This window comes from Leguminivora glycinivorella, chromosome 8 (genome assembly GCF_023078275.1).
Source record: "Leguminivora glycinivorella isolate SPB_JAAS2020 chromosome 8, LegGlyc_1.1, whole genome shotgun sequence".
Taxonomy (NCBI): Eukaryota; Metazoa; Arthropoda; class Insecta; order Lepidoptera; family Tortricidae; genus Leguminivora; species Leguminivora glycinivorella.
In genome coordinates this window covers 11585269-11601715 of record NC_062978.1, presented here as the reverse complement: position 1 = coordinate 11601715, position 16447 = coordinate 11585269, and the positions used below count along the sequence as shown (strand labels likewise).

Here is a 16447-nt window from a genome sequence, read left to right as displayed (position 1 = left end):
TATTATTCTTAGAAATATTCCGGAACATATTTCTAAATTTGCTTCTAAAACACTACGGCAAAATGACAAAAGATTTGGAAAAAATAAAGCAGGAAGACGAGAATATAAGCATCTTAGGGCCTCTTGCACCAACGAAAATGGAGGGTTAACCCGAGGGTTAACCTACCATTTTATATGGAATTTGACAAATGATAGCCCACTAACCCTGAGTTAAGTGGTTGGTGCAAGTGGGCCTTAAAAACGTAAACTAGGTAAACCTCTAGGCAGCATAAAACAAAAGAACCTTCTGAATTCTAGAGGCAAGAGCGTACGTTTACCGAAGTACGTAATGTCTTGGCAAAAAAGAATAAAGATTAAAAAGTGGCAACATCATCTAGTCGTCCTGTTCACTCGCATGTATTGATTTGAAAGAGATGGCACTACAATGTTGTCTCTATTTTAACCCTACAATGCATGAATTTTTTTTTTTGGGAAAATAATTTATATGTGATAAATATCGATGTAGGTATATAGGGAAAAATAATAAAAAAAATAAAAAACCAATACTTTTTACAAAAAAATCAAATTTTAATCTCGTGCCACATGTGGAACGTCATGCATTTAGGTTACTTTGATAAAAAAAGTATTAAAATAAAATAAAATCGAATCTTCGTTTTAAAACAATCAAATTATAGCGTTACTTATGAAATTCCCGGAAACAATTCTTATTCTTGTTTAGGCAGAGTTCCACCCTGCATTTTTCACAGCCCACAAAGGTTTTTCCATGACAGTCAGGATATTTACAGCGTTGACGTTTATCGTTCCATACCGGAAAATGGTCCATTCCGTCTATCCTTACATCCTTAGGGGGGAGAATCGCTACATTTGGTTTTTTTTGCTTGTCAGCTATAAGATCTTCAGTTCTGTTAGATGGTCGTCCAGCTTTCTTGACCATCATCGGGCCACACATACACAAAGATTTAGCCAAATCGAATTTAAACTTTCTCAGCTTTTGCGTCACTGGATTTTGTGTTTGCTCTCCAGCTCTTCTGTGAAGTAGCCAGCAATTTATGACAGTTACATCCAGAAAATGGTAAAATATTCGCAGATACCACTTCTTTGTTCTCATCCTAATCTTGTCTTTTCCCAGGAACGAGTCTAGCAAGTCAACCCCTCCCATAATTATGCTTATTGTAATTTTTCACAATTTGGGGACAGTCAATCTCTATGTATTTCTTGTCTTTTTTGCAAAACCTTCGTATTTTTTCTGTTGGCTCCTGTCCAACATAAGACGAAGATAAAACGACAGGTTTATTATCGTACCACATAAGTGTAAATCTAATGTATCATATTTTGATTGTGGTCCTGAAATCGTTATCGGTGTAATTGGTGTTAATTCCAAATTATTTGCATCAGTTAAAGGAAAATCGAACGGAACTGTGCTCAACTCGACTAGCTCAGGACTAGACGATCGAATGCTTGCAATGTCACTATTTTCTTCACAAACCCGATTTATTGTTGCCCGCAATACCTCGATATCAAAATCGCTGTCGGCTCCAGAAGAATCCAGATCGTCCTCACTCTCCGACGGTATCGACAAATAATGTTCGATATCCATATCACGCAATGGTTTTTTCCGTATCATCTAAAACACAATACAATAAAAGTTATAACTAAAACAAATTACGATCAACACCAAAAAAAAGTGCAAATTTGAACTTTATGCCTTGAAAATACGATTGTCAATAAAGGAGCTGCATCATAAAACAACATAAAATAATTTCTACAGATTAGGGTAAATTGAATCTTATGTTAACTTCATAAAGCCCTTGAAAAGTGCAAAAGTATCTCCCTTCCCTAGAAACATTAATATGGACGTAAACGCATGGCGTACCATATCGGGAACGTTTAAAAATTATTGCTTACAAGAATTAAAACATTGCTAAACTAAAAAACAAAACTTACCTTGCAATTCTGCACAGATTAGCGGTCACACTAATAATTTTTTCTTGCTAATTCACGCCTTAATTTGTTTTTTATTGCACTTAGAAAGTTGTCAAAACTGTTTCTAACGCCGACTGCCAAAATTCAATGGATCGCTCGATACCGTGGAGATTTACCGCTACCTAGCGGCAACACGATGGACTACTGTAGTAACCAGGTTCGCAATGTTACTTAAGCCGCGTAGCAGATGTCGCTAGCTACCTGATATTAGTCACCACCCACCTATGTTCTGGTTGTGACGTATATGGGCCAGTATGCACTGTAGGGTTAATTTGTTACTACTTACTCTTTTTTGTCAGGCTGTACTTAGCCACTTTTTACAAGTGACAGATCGGATAAAATAAGCATTATTAAGCGTACCCTGGCAGGCAAGTATGGTCCCGCGGATAAAATCTATTGACATTAAAAAGTAATAGTTAACATTTAATTTATATTTTATCATTTATCAAAAATATAACGCCTTCGTTATCTACTATTTGTCTCCATCGTTCTGGTAAAGAATGAATAGCATCGACAAAGAAGTTCTTAGGTTTAGATTCAAACGCGTTAAACCACAAGCGACACTAAATTAGATAACCTAACGAATTGTTTGTTAATAAAGCTGTCACAAAATGGCGGTCATATTTAATTTAATAGTCAAAATTGTAGCAAGAAATAACAACACAAGCGACAATTTACTCGCTGTTCGAATACCAGAGCTGCAGTCCATTAAAGTTCACTATAATTGGTAACGTGCGTTCAGTCACGCTGTCTATCACAAAATTCACAAATATACATGTAATGAAGTGTTAAATATTAATAGCCACCAAAGACATATTATGTAACTCCGTATAGACGGATAAAATCTAAGAAAAAAACGTACCTCAAAACCATAATGAAAAAGGTACGGCGGCCAAGATGGAGTTACACCTTTGGGGAACGCTCGGCTAGATAGCGCTAATAAAAATATTTGACATTTTAACACATGTCAAGCTAAAAATATGGGCCAAATTTTAACTATAAAACTCCCGTGAGACTCTCTTTAAAAATATTTTAAGCGGGTTACTCACGTATTAAGTCGATATGCGTCGCGCTCTCGACATGTAAAGGCGGGGTCGCTACTCTTGAGAAAGGTTCTCGAAATTGAACCGAAACATGTCGAACGCTATATCGACTTAATACGTGAGTAACCCGCTTAAAATATTTTTAAATATGGGCCAAATTGTCAAAACTGAGGTTCATAGTTTTAAGCCTGTGTCGAGAGATGGCAGTCTATGCACTGTGATTACACATTTTACTTTGACAGTAACTCTCTATAATACTCAATCCTCTTTGATAGCTACTGAAGCTAGCTACTGAAGAAGAAGAAGAAGAAAATAACAACAAGACAGAAAGGAATGAAGTGCCACGAAACGGCCTCACTTGTGTTGCTGGTGACTTCCAGCGCTGATCTTCCGATGAGACCATCGTTTCCATAAAGAAACGATTTTATATGTTTTTTAAAAAACCTACTTCCCAGTATTTTTTTAGTTGCCTCCGCAATTTAAATACTACTTTAAACTATGAGCTAAGTATAATTATTTAGGTGCTCTATATGACTACAAAATATTAAAAATCTTACGCTTTACAATACTAGGTGCCAATTATTATTTTAGTCGCCAAAGTATTGTTTAATGTTCCTCGTCAATATTTTTGTCGCTTGAAATTGGCTGCCGCGTTTTCAATAATAATGATGCTCAATATTCAAATATTTAATATATTTTTTTTGTCGCCACAATATTAAAACACAGCCAAATTATATTATAGGTATGATATGGCCGACATAACTTCCCGTTTAATATTTTAGTTGCCCGGTTAATTATATGCCAATTGTAAATTCATTATACGCGATTTAATCCGTTTCCATAGTTTTATTTTATGAGTAACCATCGCGGTAACCGAAGACAATATTAACATTATAATAATATATTTTAGTCTATATACAATTACACTGGGTAAGTAAAGGGAGACACCCCCCCATAGCAATATAATTCAATTAATTCAGTCATCCATAGCAATATAATTTCATTATTACCTTATTCGAAAGTTAGTTTCTGAACTGTTAAAGTTTGTACTTGGTGATATTTGTCGTAATAAAAACAACTGCAGTTTTTAGAGCTTTATTAGTTTTGAGGTTGTTTAATATGTGGGTTTACCATTCTACTCTAGTATAAATATGGTTATGTCATAACTTTCGCCACACGTTATATTTATGTTAATGCACAAACACCATACATCTTGGATGTTCACTGAGGGGAATCAACTCTCCCCGTATTCCTCAAGAATTCCAAATGAATCAAACTTTAGTCTTTCAAAACGTTACTTGTCTTGTCTTTTTATAAATAAATACCTATTAAATATAGGATACAAAATGAAGTACTTAGTACCTACATTAACCACTGCAATTATAATATCCTTCATGCGAGCAATTTATTACTAATTAATTTTATGAAGTATCGTCACAGTCATGCACTAAACCATATTTTAGATACCTATTAAATTAACTTGCAAAAAGGCCAGGTCAAAAGTACTCGAAACCGACGAGCGTGTATGAGAAACGTTATGAAAGTGTGTGAAGCGAAAGTGGTTTGTCAGGATCGTAGTAAATGGAAATCCGTGATCTCTGCCTACCCCTCTGGGAAACAAGCGTGATTGTATGTATGTATGTATTAAATTAACTTGGCGGAAAAATAATTCACGTTATATTGACTTACCATATTCGGGGCATATGATGCAGAACGCCACAGCCAGGAAAAAGCCAATCACCTCTCCGGCAAAACCTTGGAAGGCCATTTTTTCCTTTTGCTTAACCCACACTAGCTCGAACCGACATTTTTACTTTTGTTTTCGTCCAATTTCAGTGAACACTCATTCTTTCTATTGTTCTGGGTACAATCGATTTTTTCGTCGACATCTTTATTTGTTGGGCGAAAAGTCTTTGCGGTCACATCTGAAAAAAAAGAAACGAATGGGTTAGTGATATGCTAAGTAGTTGGTACCATCAAGTTAAAGCTATAAACCTTTTATTTTATATTAAACTGATCATTTTAATTATTCTCGTTGTTTTCTAGTTTGTTAAGCTAATGCTTCGTGATTCCTAATTTAATACAAAAATCGAAAACGTGTAAAATAGATAGACTAGAAAATAAACTGTGGCATCGACTAAAACCGCGTTCTTCGGTTTTGTAATCAAATAGGTTGACCACTATCAAAACTATTGAACCAAATACCATTTGAACACGAATCTTTAAACGTTACGTTCAAATACATAAACATTGTATGAAATGCTTTTTTAATTGAAACCTAAGTAAGAATGCTGTTGAGGTAGCACAGTAGAAGTCTTACAGTTAAATTAAATTACAGCAATTTGAACGGTATTCTGTAAGTCTTCTTTATACCTGGACGACCAGGACGTTTTCAACTAACAGCAAACTGCTGAAGGTCAGTTACCTATCGTCAGAAAACTGATGGTCAAAGTCAAATTCTTGTCTTTGACAAAATATCATTCCCTTAAAATGCCGACCTATTTAATAATGGCATTCAATAGTCGGTTTCTATTTTGTTAAGTGCCAAATATTATTACTCGTATCATGGTTAGTACCTACATACAAAAAATAGGAATTCAAAGTAATCTTTTTAGTTTAAAATTAAATTCAGTCCTACGGAAGGCGCAAGCAATACACAGTAAAAAACTCACATAAATAAAACAATAGAATCATAACTAAACTAAACTAAGTTGCCCATATTTTTTTATTTTGATAGTCTCGCCTACATCTCGGACACTGGCGATCAAATGTATGAAAGAGACGCATTCCTAGCACACATTCTAAGCTCATATTTCGTGTATTTGCTTGTATAGTCTATGACAGGTCGACTGTTCACGTTTTTGACAGGCGGTAACTGTGAGGTAACCGATGGTTGCGGGTTACTCGATAGTATTACTCTTTATTATACGTCCTGTAATGGTTAACTCGTAAACGTCATAATTTAAAGAAAGTTTCATGTTTAAAATAACACATCACCGACGACGTTTAGAAAAGCGATGTCATCTTTGCTTTGTTGTACGATTCAAGTATCTCGGTATTCCGGCGCTCGACAGTTTGACACGCCCAGTTATTCGGCATATACTAGCGACCCAGGGAACCGACCCAGTAATCCGGTAGTTTATTCAGAATACTAGATTACAGAGGGGTTGCAATTCATACGTATTTTCTGTAAAAGTTCTTCTATTTCCAACCATTCGACGTAAGGGAACAATATTGAGTGTCGATTTACACCTATTGTCCAAACAACATCAAATATTTATATCGGAGTTGGGAAGCTTGTCACGAATGTTTGATCAAAAACTCTTTTATCAATATTTTGTGCATATTGAAATATTTGTAGGCACCTTGGCATCTTCGATTTATCTGATGGCAACTGATGAACCAACCTATCAATAATTAATTATGTAACCATGTTTGCCTCCTTGGTTTGGTGGTACAATAGACTGTTTACTTACATACTATTACAAAAAGCTTTTCCTACGCTTCCACATGCATTACTTGTTACCTATCCCTCTTATTCATAAACTTTCACTAAAGTTATCAAGCCGATAAAGTTCGTTTGTCCCTTTCCGACGTATTGGTGTGATACAAAGGGACAAACGAACTTTATCGGCTTGATAACTTTAGTGTACGTTTATGAATAACGGAGTATATATTTTATTTCGTTTATTATTCACATCCCTTTCCGTACTCAACCTTTGAGGCAATTCACTCAAACATAATGTAAGACGTATCTCCCCTCGAGTAACCCGTTAACTACATTTGAGCTGCACGTGTAGCTAAAGGCGGCATAATTATTTGTTTGTGTACGTTACTGGAAGTGACCTGAAAGGGACGACACGTATTGTGGGCCGACGTCCGACACAGAAGTATTGTGCAAAGGCTTTCGACACAGGAATTGTATTGTGAGCGGACGTTTTATGCCCGCCGCGGGTGTTGCTTCTGTTTGTCGTGTACCCGTCTCTATTCTTTAGCGTGTCACCTACTTAACTCAAGCGTTTGTGCACCTTTTGCTGCTGTTACAATATTTATTTGCACTACGCTTTGTTTGTGGCGAATTAGGATTCACAAAGGAAATATTTCTGCAACAAATGGAGAGGGTTTTGTAATATTGTCACGTAACCAATCTTCTTTTTGCTACAAATGAATTGTATTTAAAATAAAACACCCAGGATCTGCTTTGGCAATTTCAAGCATTAGTGAAATACCTATATTTCATTTATGATGATGATGATGATCATGATATTTCATTTAACCCTTAAATCGACAAGGAAAAAAATCTCGAAAAAATGTGGTTGCATATGCTTTCTGAAGTTATTATGTGGTTTTTATTTGTAGAAAAATAATTAAAAAAATATATTTATAATAGTTTTGAAAAAAACCTATGTCAAGTATGTTGGACGCTGCCAGGTTTAGCTGTAATGATGGCGTCATAACGAGTTAGGAGAAGTCGTGCAGTATGTTGGACAATGCCGAGTATACGGTATTTTATCAGCATACGGTATTTTTTATGAAATGATCTTTTTTTGCTAATTATAAAACACTTGTGCTTTTTCCATAAGAACATCCTATAATAAAAAAATAATTGATATCATAAACTTGTGTCATCCAATTTTTTTGGGACATAATTTCATAGCTTTTAAAGTGATCATATTTTTCCCGTTATTGACACCTATATTTAACATAAAATTAAACGAGCGGAATACCATAAGAAACAGTAACATATACGCGATTGTTTGTATTATAAGCATGTGCCTTTTATCAAAAAAATCATAAGAAATTTCTATATTGAAATTGGCTCTTCCTTGTAACGGACTACCAAAGAAAGTACTCAGTAAAAATATATATTTTTATCCATTTGGCTCGATAACCTGTAGTATACCAAATAACAAAATTGTTGAGGTTTTGACACATCCAAAAATCTTATATTATTATGATTTACAATAAAAAAAATCATAAAAAAAGAATTGTTTTTAATCTTCGTTTACTTGGCAACGTCCAACATACTGGACGTAGCAAAAGTATCGTGAACTTGACAACGGGTAAAATACTGCACACCGCACTTTTCAAGTGTGTAATACCCATAAAAAAACACCTTTTCGTGTTATTTAGACTGTGACTTATTAAATAATTATTAACATATTATATATTTAAATGCTGCATAATACTGTCATACAAAATAATAAAACAACTAGCAACGATGTCAGTCAGTCGGATGCTTCCTTGTAAGGTCTGCGTTCTGAAGGAGTTTGACACAAATATTAGGTCTCCACTGGTTTCTAATATTTTTTTAATTACTTAAAAATAACTAAGGATTCACTTACGCTACATCAAAAGTATTGATATGCTTTAATATTCGGTGTAGAATTTTTTACTTGGGGTGTCTAGTATAGTGGACGTTGTCGATTTAAGGGTTAAAAAGGTACTTAAAGGTAAAAGAAGATCTTATTGGTACGAAAAATAAGTCTTAGGAAGAACTTATGATATGAGCCTCGGTTTAAAATACTGACAGTAACCATTCCGTTTGTTTACGTGAATACCAATTTAATTAAGTTTATTACGTTTCTATTAATAAAATAAATGTACATAATAATCATTTTAAATCAGACAGTATTTCAAAGTCAAACACAGAGAATAGCTCGCGTGCTGTTACCTAGTCGTTTGACAAGTATCCTAACAATAGAATAACAACTTGCTGGGGAATCAACTTGATTTTATTCACAAAATGAACAAAACCAAGCTAAATATTTTTCGTACAAATAAGTATGTGAAAAAAGCAGGCTTCTAAGTTACCAATTTGGCTAATCTTAATGAAGTAATAAAAATAATAAAAGACAAAGAAATAAAGAACTGGAGCTTGTGATTACTCAAAGGAGGAACGAAATCCTATCATTATTTTTCCTTGCAATCTTTTCTTCAATTTACCCTGAAAGTTAATGCAGGAAAATGAAATTTTATTTTGGGCCCTGATGCCTGACTTACCTAAGCTTAATTTAACGGCGAAATGTAAAACATTAATTTAGTAAATACCAAAACGAAAATGTTTGGAAATATTTTTTTAGGTATTTAGCCAATTTGGGAATGAATCGCGTAAAACTTACGATTATATTATACTAGCTATTGCCCGCGGCTTGAATCACGTTAGAAAGAGACAAAAAATAGCCTATGTCACTCTCCATCCCTTCAACTCTAACTATGTCAATCTCCACTTAAAAAATCACGGTATTTCATCGCTCTGTTTTGCCGTGATAGACGGACAAACAAACAGACAAACACACTTTCCCATTTATAACCTCGTAAGGCCCAATGTACATTACAATGTACATAGTGTTGCAATCTAATTTGAACCTTCGCCAGTATCCTTGGTACAATGCCTCAAGGGCCTATTTTAGACATTAGCTAGCTTTTAAGTTTAGTCTTAGTTTCTTATATAATTATGTGGATATGTTCATGTAAATAAAGAGTTGTTTACTATTTGAACCTTCCATGAACTGAATAAAGTATAATTTTCATTGTTACATTGATTTTTGAAACAAACGAAAATCTTAACAATTTATATACAGAATAAAGTTCAAATTCAAAATAGGAAAACTAACTATGGTGGGCGGTTACGAGGATAATATTACTATGGATGGCCTGACGTTTCGCATGTATTGTGACTTGTGACGTTCGAAACGTCGGGCCAAATATAAACGTAAGTTTTACGCGATTAAGTCCTGTTAAGTTCTAAAAATTACGAGTGGATATCGTGTTCATCTGAAAACTTAATAGTTCGAGGTTCTGTATAAAACTTGGAAAGATAGCAATTTCGATTAATATTAATAAATCTCGCATTTCATTTCTAGTTCAGTCATGGATTGTCACAAACATGAAATCTAAAGCACCGAATATTCCTCAAGCCAAAGCGTACATTTCTCATTTTGGTACCATATAAACGGGTCATAAAATAAAGTTTTGTATCCGCGCATAAAATACTTTATGGTGCGTCTGTGAACAGTTCCACCTACGAGTTCTATCACTAGAGAGTTGCTGACATTGCTGAGATATTTATGGGTAAACATACACTTCTGTATCTAAATATTATGTAACGTGTATAAAACGGAGTCTCCAAGCTTAATGTGACGTAAACATCTCAAAGTTCTAATCGGGCCTCATGTCAAAATTATTGCCTTTACCCTTATTAATTGCCCGAATATTGTCAGAAGCAGCCGTATCAAAACTCTCGTTAACCGGACAACCGCTAACCTATTAACTGCTGGGACTCCATAAGATTAAACCTGTCACGTCTAGCCACGAAACTGGCGAAGATTTAAGACGACGACCGCCAAGTTACAAAACTCATTTGCATTATAACACGGTAAGTTGAGCTGATGTAAAAACTTTACGATCCCGCCGCACTAAGTGAATTTATGGCGGCAATATCTTTGCCTTAAATGCAGTTATTGTTGTGGATTTTTCTCGGTAATTGTCTGCAGTTACGGCATTGGCCGCTCCTCTGCAGTTTTAAAGCGAAATTGTTTTTCGACGGAATGTGCACCGTTTACTCGTAGTTTGAAGAATGCTTGTACATTTCTGTTGTTTACAGAACAAATATCACAGTCATATCAATATAAAAGTGCATTTTCATTTGTATGATACAGTCACCTGCAACAACATAAATATCTAACACGCTCTTATGGCTCTGTCAGATATTTTTGCGGTATTATTTCTGTGCGTGGTTATTGCCAGTGACTGTACGGAAATTTATCCTAAATAATCCTTTGTCATGAAGAAAACATGTCAACTATGTAATACTTACGTAAGGTGAACCCTCATCAAATCATTATTTTCTATGAAATATACATAATTTTATTATGCCTATTATGTATTCATGAGATCCTTCAATCTCAGAATACGATATCTACATAACTACACAACCTTTCCTGGAAAACAGTTCACACATTAATAGATATATACATACGGAATTTCATCTACGGTGTCTAGATAATGATAATGAGGACAAGTGTCTTAAAAGTAACAAATGCTAAGTAGGTATGTAAACAAAGCGACATAATGACAGCAAGCATCCATAAACACGAAACGTATGAAACCGAATGTTCACGCATACAAAATTCAATTAAGGCATAATCGCTCGGAGACGAGCTCCAAAGGGCTCAGTGTAACGACGTAATAATGAAAGTCGTCTTGTTCCGTACATTATAATATGTACCTTCTTAATAAAGAGTGAGGTTGGAGATTTTCATGTCTCCGCGTTATTGCTTGTCAGTCAATTATATTTATTTAATATCACTGCCGGGTAGAACGCATTTACTTATGTATGGAGTTACAACTCATCCCTTCCTCTATGTTAGGCATAACTTATTGTATGTGGCAAGTTGCACTACGTAGAATTTATGTATATACCTACTGTTAAATTACACGTGGGCCTTGGGTGGTGCTAAAACTGTATGTCTTTTCATGGTTCGATTTACTCCATTATGATAATATGTTTCGCTCACAATCTAATTTTTTTTAGTTTCAACCTTAAGCACTTTGTGTCAATTTCACTTTATGGTTGACTGGTAGATAATACCTAGTAGCATGAAGTTTGCCTGTTTAGGTTTTAAAGTAAATATAATCAATTTCAAATAAATAAAAACGTAAGATAGCACTTACTTACTGCGTAAAATGTAGGCAAGTATTACATGTAACGTCTCCATAGCCATTATGAAAGTCACGGATGCTAGCCAAGAATGCAATCGTAGACGCTCTACGCGTATCGTAATTATCTCTATCTCTATCGCTCTTCCGTTTTCGTGCGACACAGACATGATCGTTCGCAACGAAAACTCTTCTCAGAACAAATAATTTATTTTCATAGAAAAGTATACTTACACAAAAAATAAAATAATAATTAAATAATAAGAATGAAAATAAATACTGAGAAATTAAATAATTTCATAGAAAATTTGCTGGTGGCCTAGCGGTAAAAGCATGCGACCTTCAATCCGGAGGTTGTGGGTTCAAACACGGGCCTGTAAGTATAAAAATATACCATATACCAATGAGGTATCCGAGACCTATATGCAAAATGTCATTTCTGAAGGCTTGTGGCGCCCCCTATCTATTATTTGTGCTCTTGGCTAGAGGGTCTGACAAACACTCTGCGCACTTGATTACTACAAACGCTGGTATTTAGCGGAATCGTTATGAGAGAGGGTCGCTTAGCTTCATTACATTAATTGCTATATTATATTTTGCATCCCCTTTTTAGCGACACTCAAGTCTAGTCAAAATGAAGTGTACCACTTATTTCTAATCACAGTTGTATTACTTTCATTAGCTTATTATTTCTTCCGGTCTTTTATTATGAAAACAAAGGGGATGGATATGCTTTATGATGTTTATTTACATATAAGCACAAAACGTGAGAGTTTTTTTGTCTTATTTTAATTTTTCGGGTTTTCTCCTGTTACACCGTGTATAGGTGTAGGTATAGGGAAATGTACTATATAACTTGCAATGTGAAATGAAATACTGGTTAGCGTGACAGAGTTGATTGTTACCGTCGACAAAAACATTTAAAATTAATAATCATTCGTTTTGTTCTTTTTAATTTTAATTGTGACTCTTTGGGTGTTCAAATGGGCTGTTACACAAGATCTTTGTCATTTTGTGTAGCTTCTAATTGGCAAAATTCAAATTAGTAAAAATAGTAGTGAAAAAAAAAAAAGACTTTTCACGTAAAAACAACTGTAGATAGACACACATATAAATTTTTTGGCCTTTAGCTATTAGATGCAAATTTTGGCAATCAGTCTATTGTGCCAAAACTGCTTATAAAAAATGATTAGAGATTAGATTAGTAGTTAGTTTTTTCAAACGATTGATTCATTACAATTTTTTATACAAAAATAGAACTTTCTGTTCACGTACATCATTTATGCCTCAACGGCATGAAAGGTACGGGCCTTGTGTCACACTGAAATAGCTCTAGGTACTTATGCTAAAGCTATATTCAGTTAGTAAATGAATAAAGGTACATAGCTAAAAAAAAGATGCCCCATTCTTATCTTTTTGCTAGTCTAATATCAAAGCAATTGATTTATATCAAACCCTAGAGTATATAAGTAAACCAATTAAATTGAAAGGTAACCAACAAATTAATCAGAAAGATGTCTACATCTCATTATACTAAAACATTTGAATGTTTATTTCACGCTCATCTTAAATCAACTTGGAGATTACTTCAGGAAAAAGCCGCTGGAATGGCAGACATTATTCAAGGAACCTTGTTTTCTCTTTAAAAGTAGGAAGCGGAAGAGAAACATAGGATTACTTCGATCAAACGTTGCTGGATTCACATTTGGTACGAAAGTTTGTTTCAAGTCGAATTTCGTTTCCTTGAATACTAGTTTTAATCAACATTAGGAAAGTTTCTTCTTAGTAACAATAGTTTTATTCCAAAATTATATTTAGGTACTTAAGTTCTGTTGGGAAATAACCGTTCAAACCAAACTTTTTCTTAATAAAAATATTATGTAGGACCAAGAAAACTTCAGTTAATATCACAACAGATGTATAAAACCCATACAAATGAAACTGTAAGAAATTAAAAAAAAAATCAGGTCAATTCGCCTTTGTGTTAAACTGCCAAAATTACTCACAATTGCTCAACCGTTACGTATTTTTCCAGTGTCTCTAAATTCACGTTACAATAACGCAAAATAAGCCACCAAAATAACCTTGTTAATTAGAGACGACGAAGAAAGGGGATTAAACGAACGACACGGTGGTGAGTGAATTTTGTTTGATATTATTTTCGAGCGGGCGAGCGAAATGTACTATTAAATGACGGAGTTCTTTGTTATTTTTCTGGGTTCATTGGCTCTTTCCTGAGCTTAGTTGCACATAAAAAAACAATGAGATGCATAGATTAAGTGTGGATTTTGTCTTTTAATTTAATTTGAGTTTTGTAAGGTTTTATTTTCTTACGCTTTTTGAAATTATTTCTTTATTTTCACGCCACTGGCTTGAGTTCTTACAGCTTGATTAGAACTTTGATATGCCACAAAAATAAGTTTTAGTGCGATATGAATCTGATATTTCACTGACATATACCTATGAAGTTTTTGTTTTATATGATTGAGTCGAGTCTCTCAGGAATTTTATGGTCAAAACACTCCTGTATCTGATTGAACAAGGCATTTCATTCGGGGCATTTCACTTTCACCAATGAGAGCGTATCTTATCACACCGTCTCAAAAATTAGAAGCATATATTCATAGCTTGGTAGAGTGACACTCGAAGAATTTATGATATGAACAAAGTCTATCAAAACGAGATTTAAATAATAACGACTAGATAAAATAAGAATTGGCCACTAAATCAAACTTAAACTAGTTAGTCAGAAATCGGTCCCCAAACAGCTACAACACAGAACTAACCTACATTTATAGCAATTATTATAAATTACTTAGATTAACAATCCCTTTTGGGAGCGAAATCGTTGTTATTACCCTTTGCAATATAGGCTTGTTTCAACGATTTGAAGTCTTCTACGTTAATTATAATAACTCTGTTAGTAACTTGAGCTACCTAGGCATGTCTCTGTACAGTATTAATTGATTAATGGGGTTTAATTATTGTAATGTGAGGCGCAATAGAATTCATCGCAATAGTTTGAAGCGTAATCTGTGAAATCTGATATTTGGCTGCGTCTTTGCCATGCCAAGATGCCAATTATTGCTCACACCTAGGGTTGCAAAAAAACGGTTTTTTTTTCTGTCTTGAAAAAAAAAACATGAAAGAAAAACCGTGTTTTTCTTTTTTTCTGGAGCTTGTTTTTTTTTTTAAAGTACGAAATCTCAAAATTTACAAAGCAGTTAATACTTTTATACGGTTTTTTAGACTTAATGTGAACTATTAAACGAATTTACACCGTGTCCAATAAGTTCGAATACTCACATTTTACCTCAGTTCTAAAGATATAGGGATCACAGGCCATCAAATTCTTATTTAAACTAAAGAGTATATTCCTCTTAATAAAATACAAGCACAAAGTACATGAAATTTCCGAAGTGTCTAAGAAAAACAAAGATGTAAAGTGCCAACAAAATACTTGCTCGGCACGCAGGTGACGAGTTATTTTTTATAAGGAGAATCTGTATGTGATAAAACAGACGCCACGTGTCCAAAATAAACTATTATGGGTACCGAGGATAGATAACGTTCCGGGCAACTAGAAAAATGTGCCTAGGTTCCAGAGCTCACCATCGGCCCAGGTGTGGGATGCAGTATGTAAGCGAGGTAAACTACCTTCAGTACTTACAGATAAAAGCGTTAAAATCAACGTTTTTTTCTTTAAAACCAAGGTTTTGGAGAAAAAAATGCCTTAAAGTTAAAAAGGATGCTTGGGAATGAGTATCATGTGTCCCAACAAGACGCACCTCCAGCACATTCGGCAAATGGTATTCTAGCGTAGTTTCAGACTAATTTTTCAGTTTTTTATCCGAAACATGAGTGGTCACCCAGGCCTCCAGGTTTAGGCGTATTAGACTATTTTGTATGGTCGTACATGCTTTGAAGACTAAATTTTTATAAAATCATAAACGTAGATCATTTCAAAAAGGTTATCGAGAGTATTTGGGATGAAATGTGAAGAAAACGGTGCGTGCCGCGTGTGATCCGTTTGAGAAGCGTTTGAGGCTGGTAAACAAGTTAATGCTGGAGTTATTCCAAAACATTTGTTGTGAATGTAGTAAATAAAAGTGCCATTCATAAAATATAATAATAATGTAGTAACTATTTGTTCATTTTGTTTTATTGGCTATTTGTGCTGTATTCAAACTTATTGGACACGGTGTAATCAAATAACATTATTTTCTGGTCTTATAAAAGTAACATTTACGAAATCTGTAGTTGGTAGTTATCACTATTTACTGTTGACAACACCACCGCCTCTCTACGCTGCACGCCGCATCGGGGATTCCCCAATAAACGTTTGTATACTGAATGTTAATCGAATTAAAATGTACGTTATGTTATTGAAACACGTTACAACTCACAAAAAACCATTATTGTCGAATTATTAAATTTGTTCATCTGAAAAAAAAAAAAAAAACATATTTAGAAGAAAAAACAATGGTGCTCGGTTTTTTTGTGTTTTTTAGGGTTCCGTACCTCAAAAAGGAAAAACGGAGCCCTTATAGGATCACTCGTGTGTCTGTCTGTCCGTCTGTCACAGCCAATTTTCTCCGAAACTACCGAAGCGATTAACTTGAAATTTGGTACACATATGTAAACCTGTGACCCAAAGACGGACATGTAATTTAAATTAAGAAAATTCAATTATAGGGGCCATTTTTGGGGGGTAAAAGTGAAAATTAAAAATCAAAGTTTCTAGAACTATATTGTGTTAC

The 16447-nt window shown here is 34.4% G+C and overlaps 1 protein-coding gene across 3 annotated transcripts in view; it reads right to left on the bottom strand.

Moving 5' to 3' along the window:
* The window catches only part of LOC125228563, a 146512-nt gene that overhangs the window by 102783 nt on the left and 27282 nt on the right, over positions 1–16447 (bottom strand). For all 3 annotated transcript variants that reach the window (XM_048133174.1, XM_048133175.1, XM_048133176.1), the window contains exon 2: positions 4716–4951. In XM_048133174.1, coding sequence (XP_047989131.1) covers positions 4716–4794 — 79 coding nt within the window. In that variant the 5' untranslated portion in view covers positions 4795–4951. The remainder of the gene's footprint in view (positions 1–4715; positions 4952–16447) is intronic.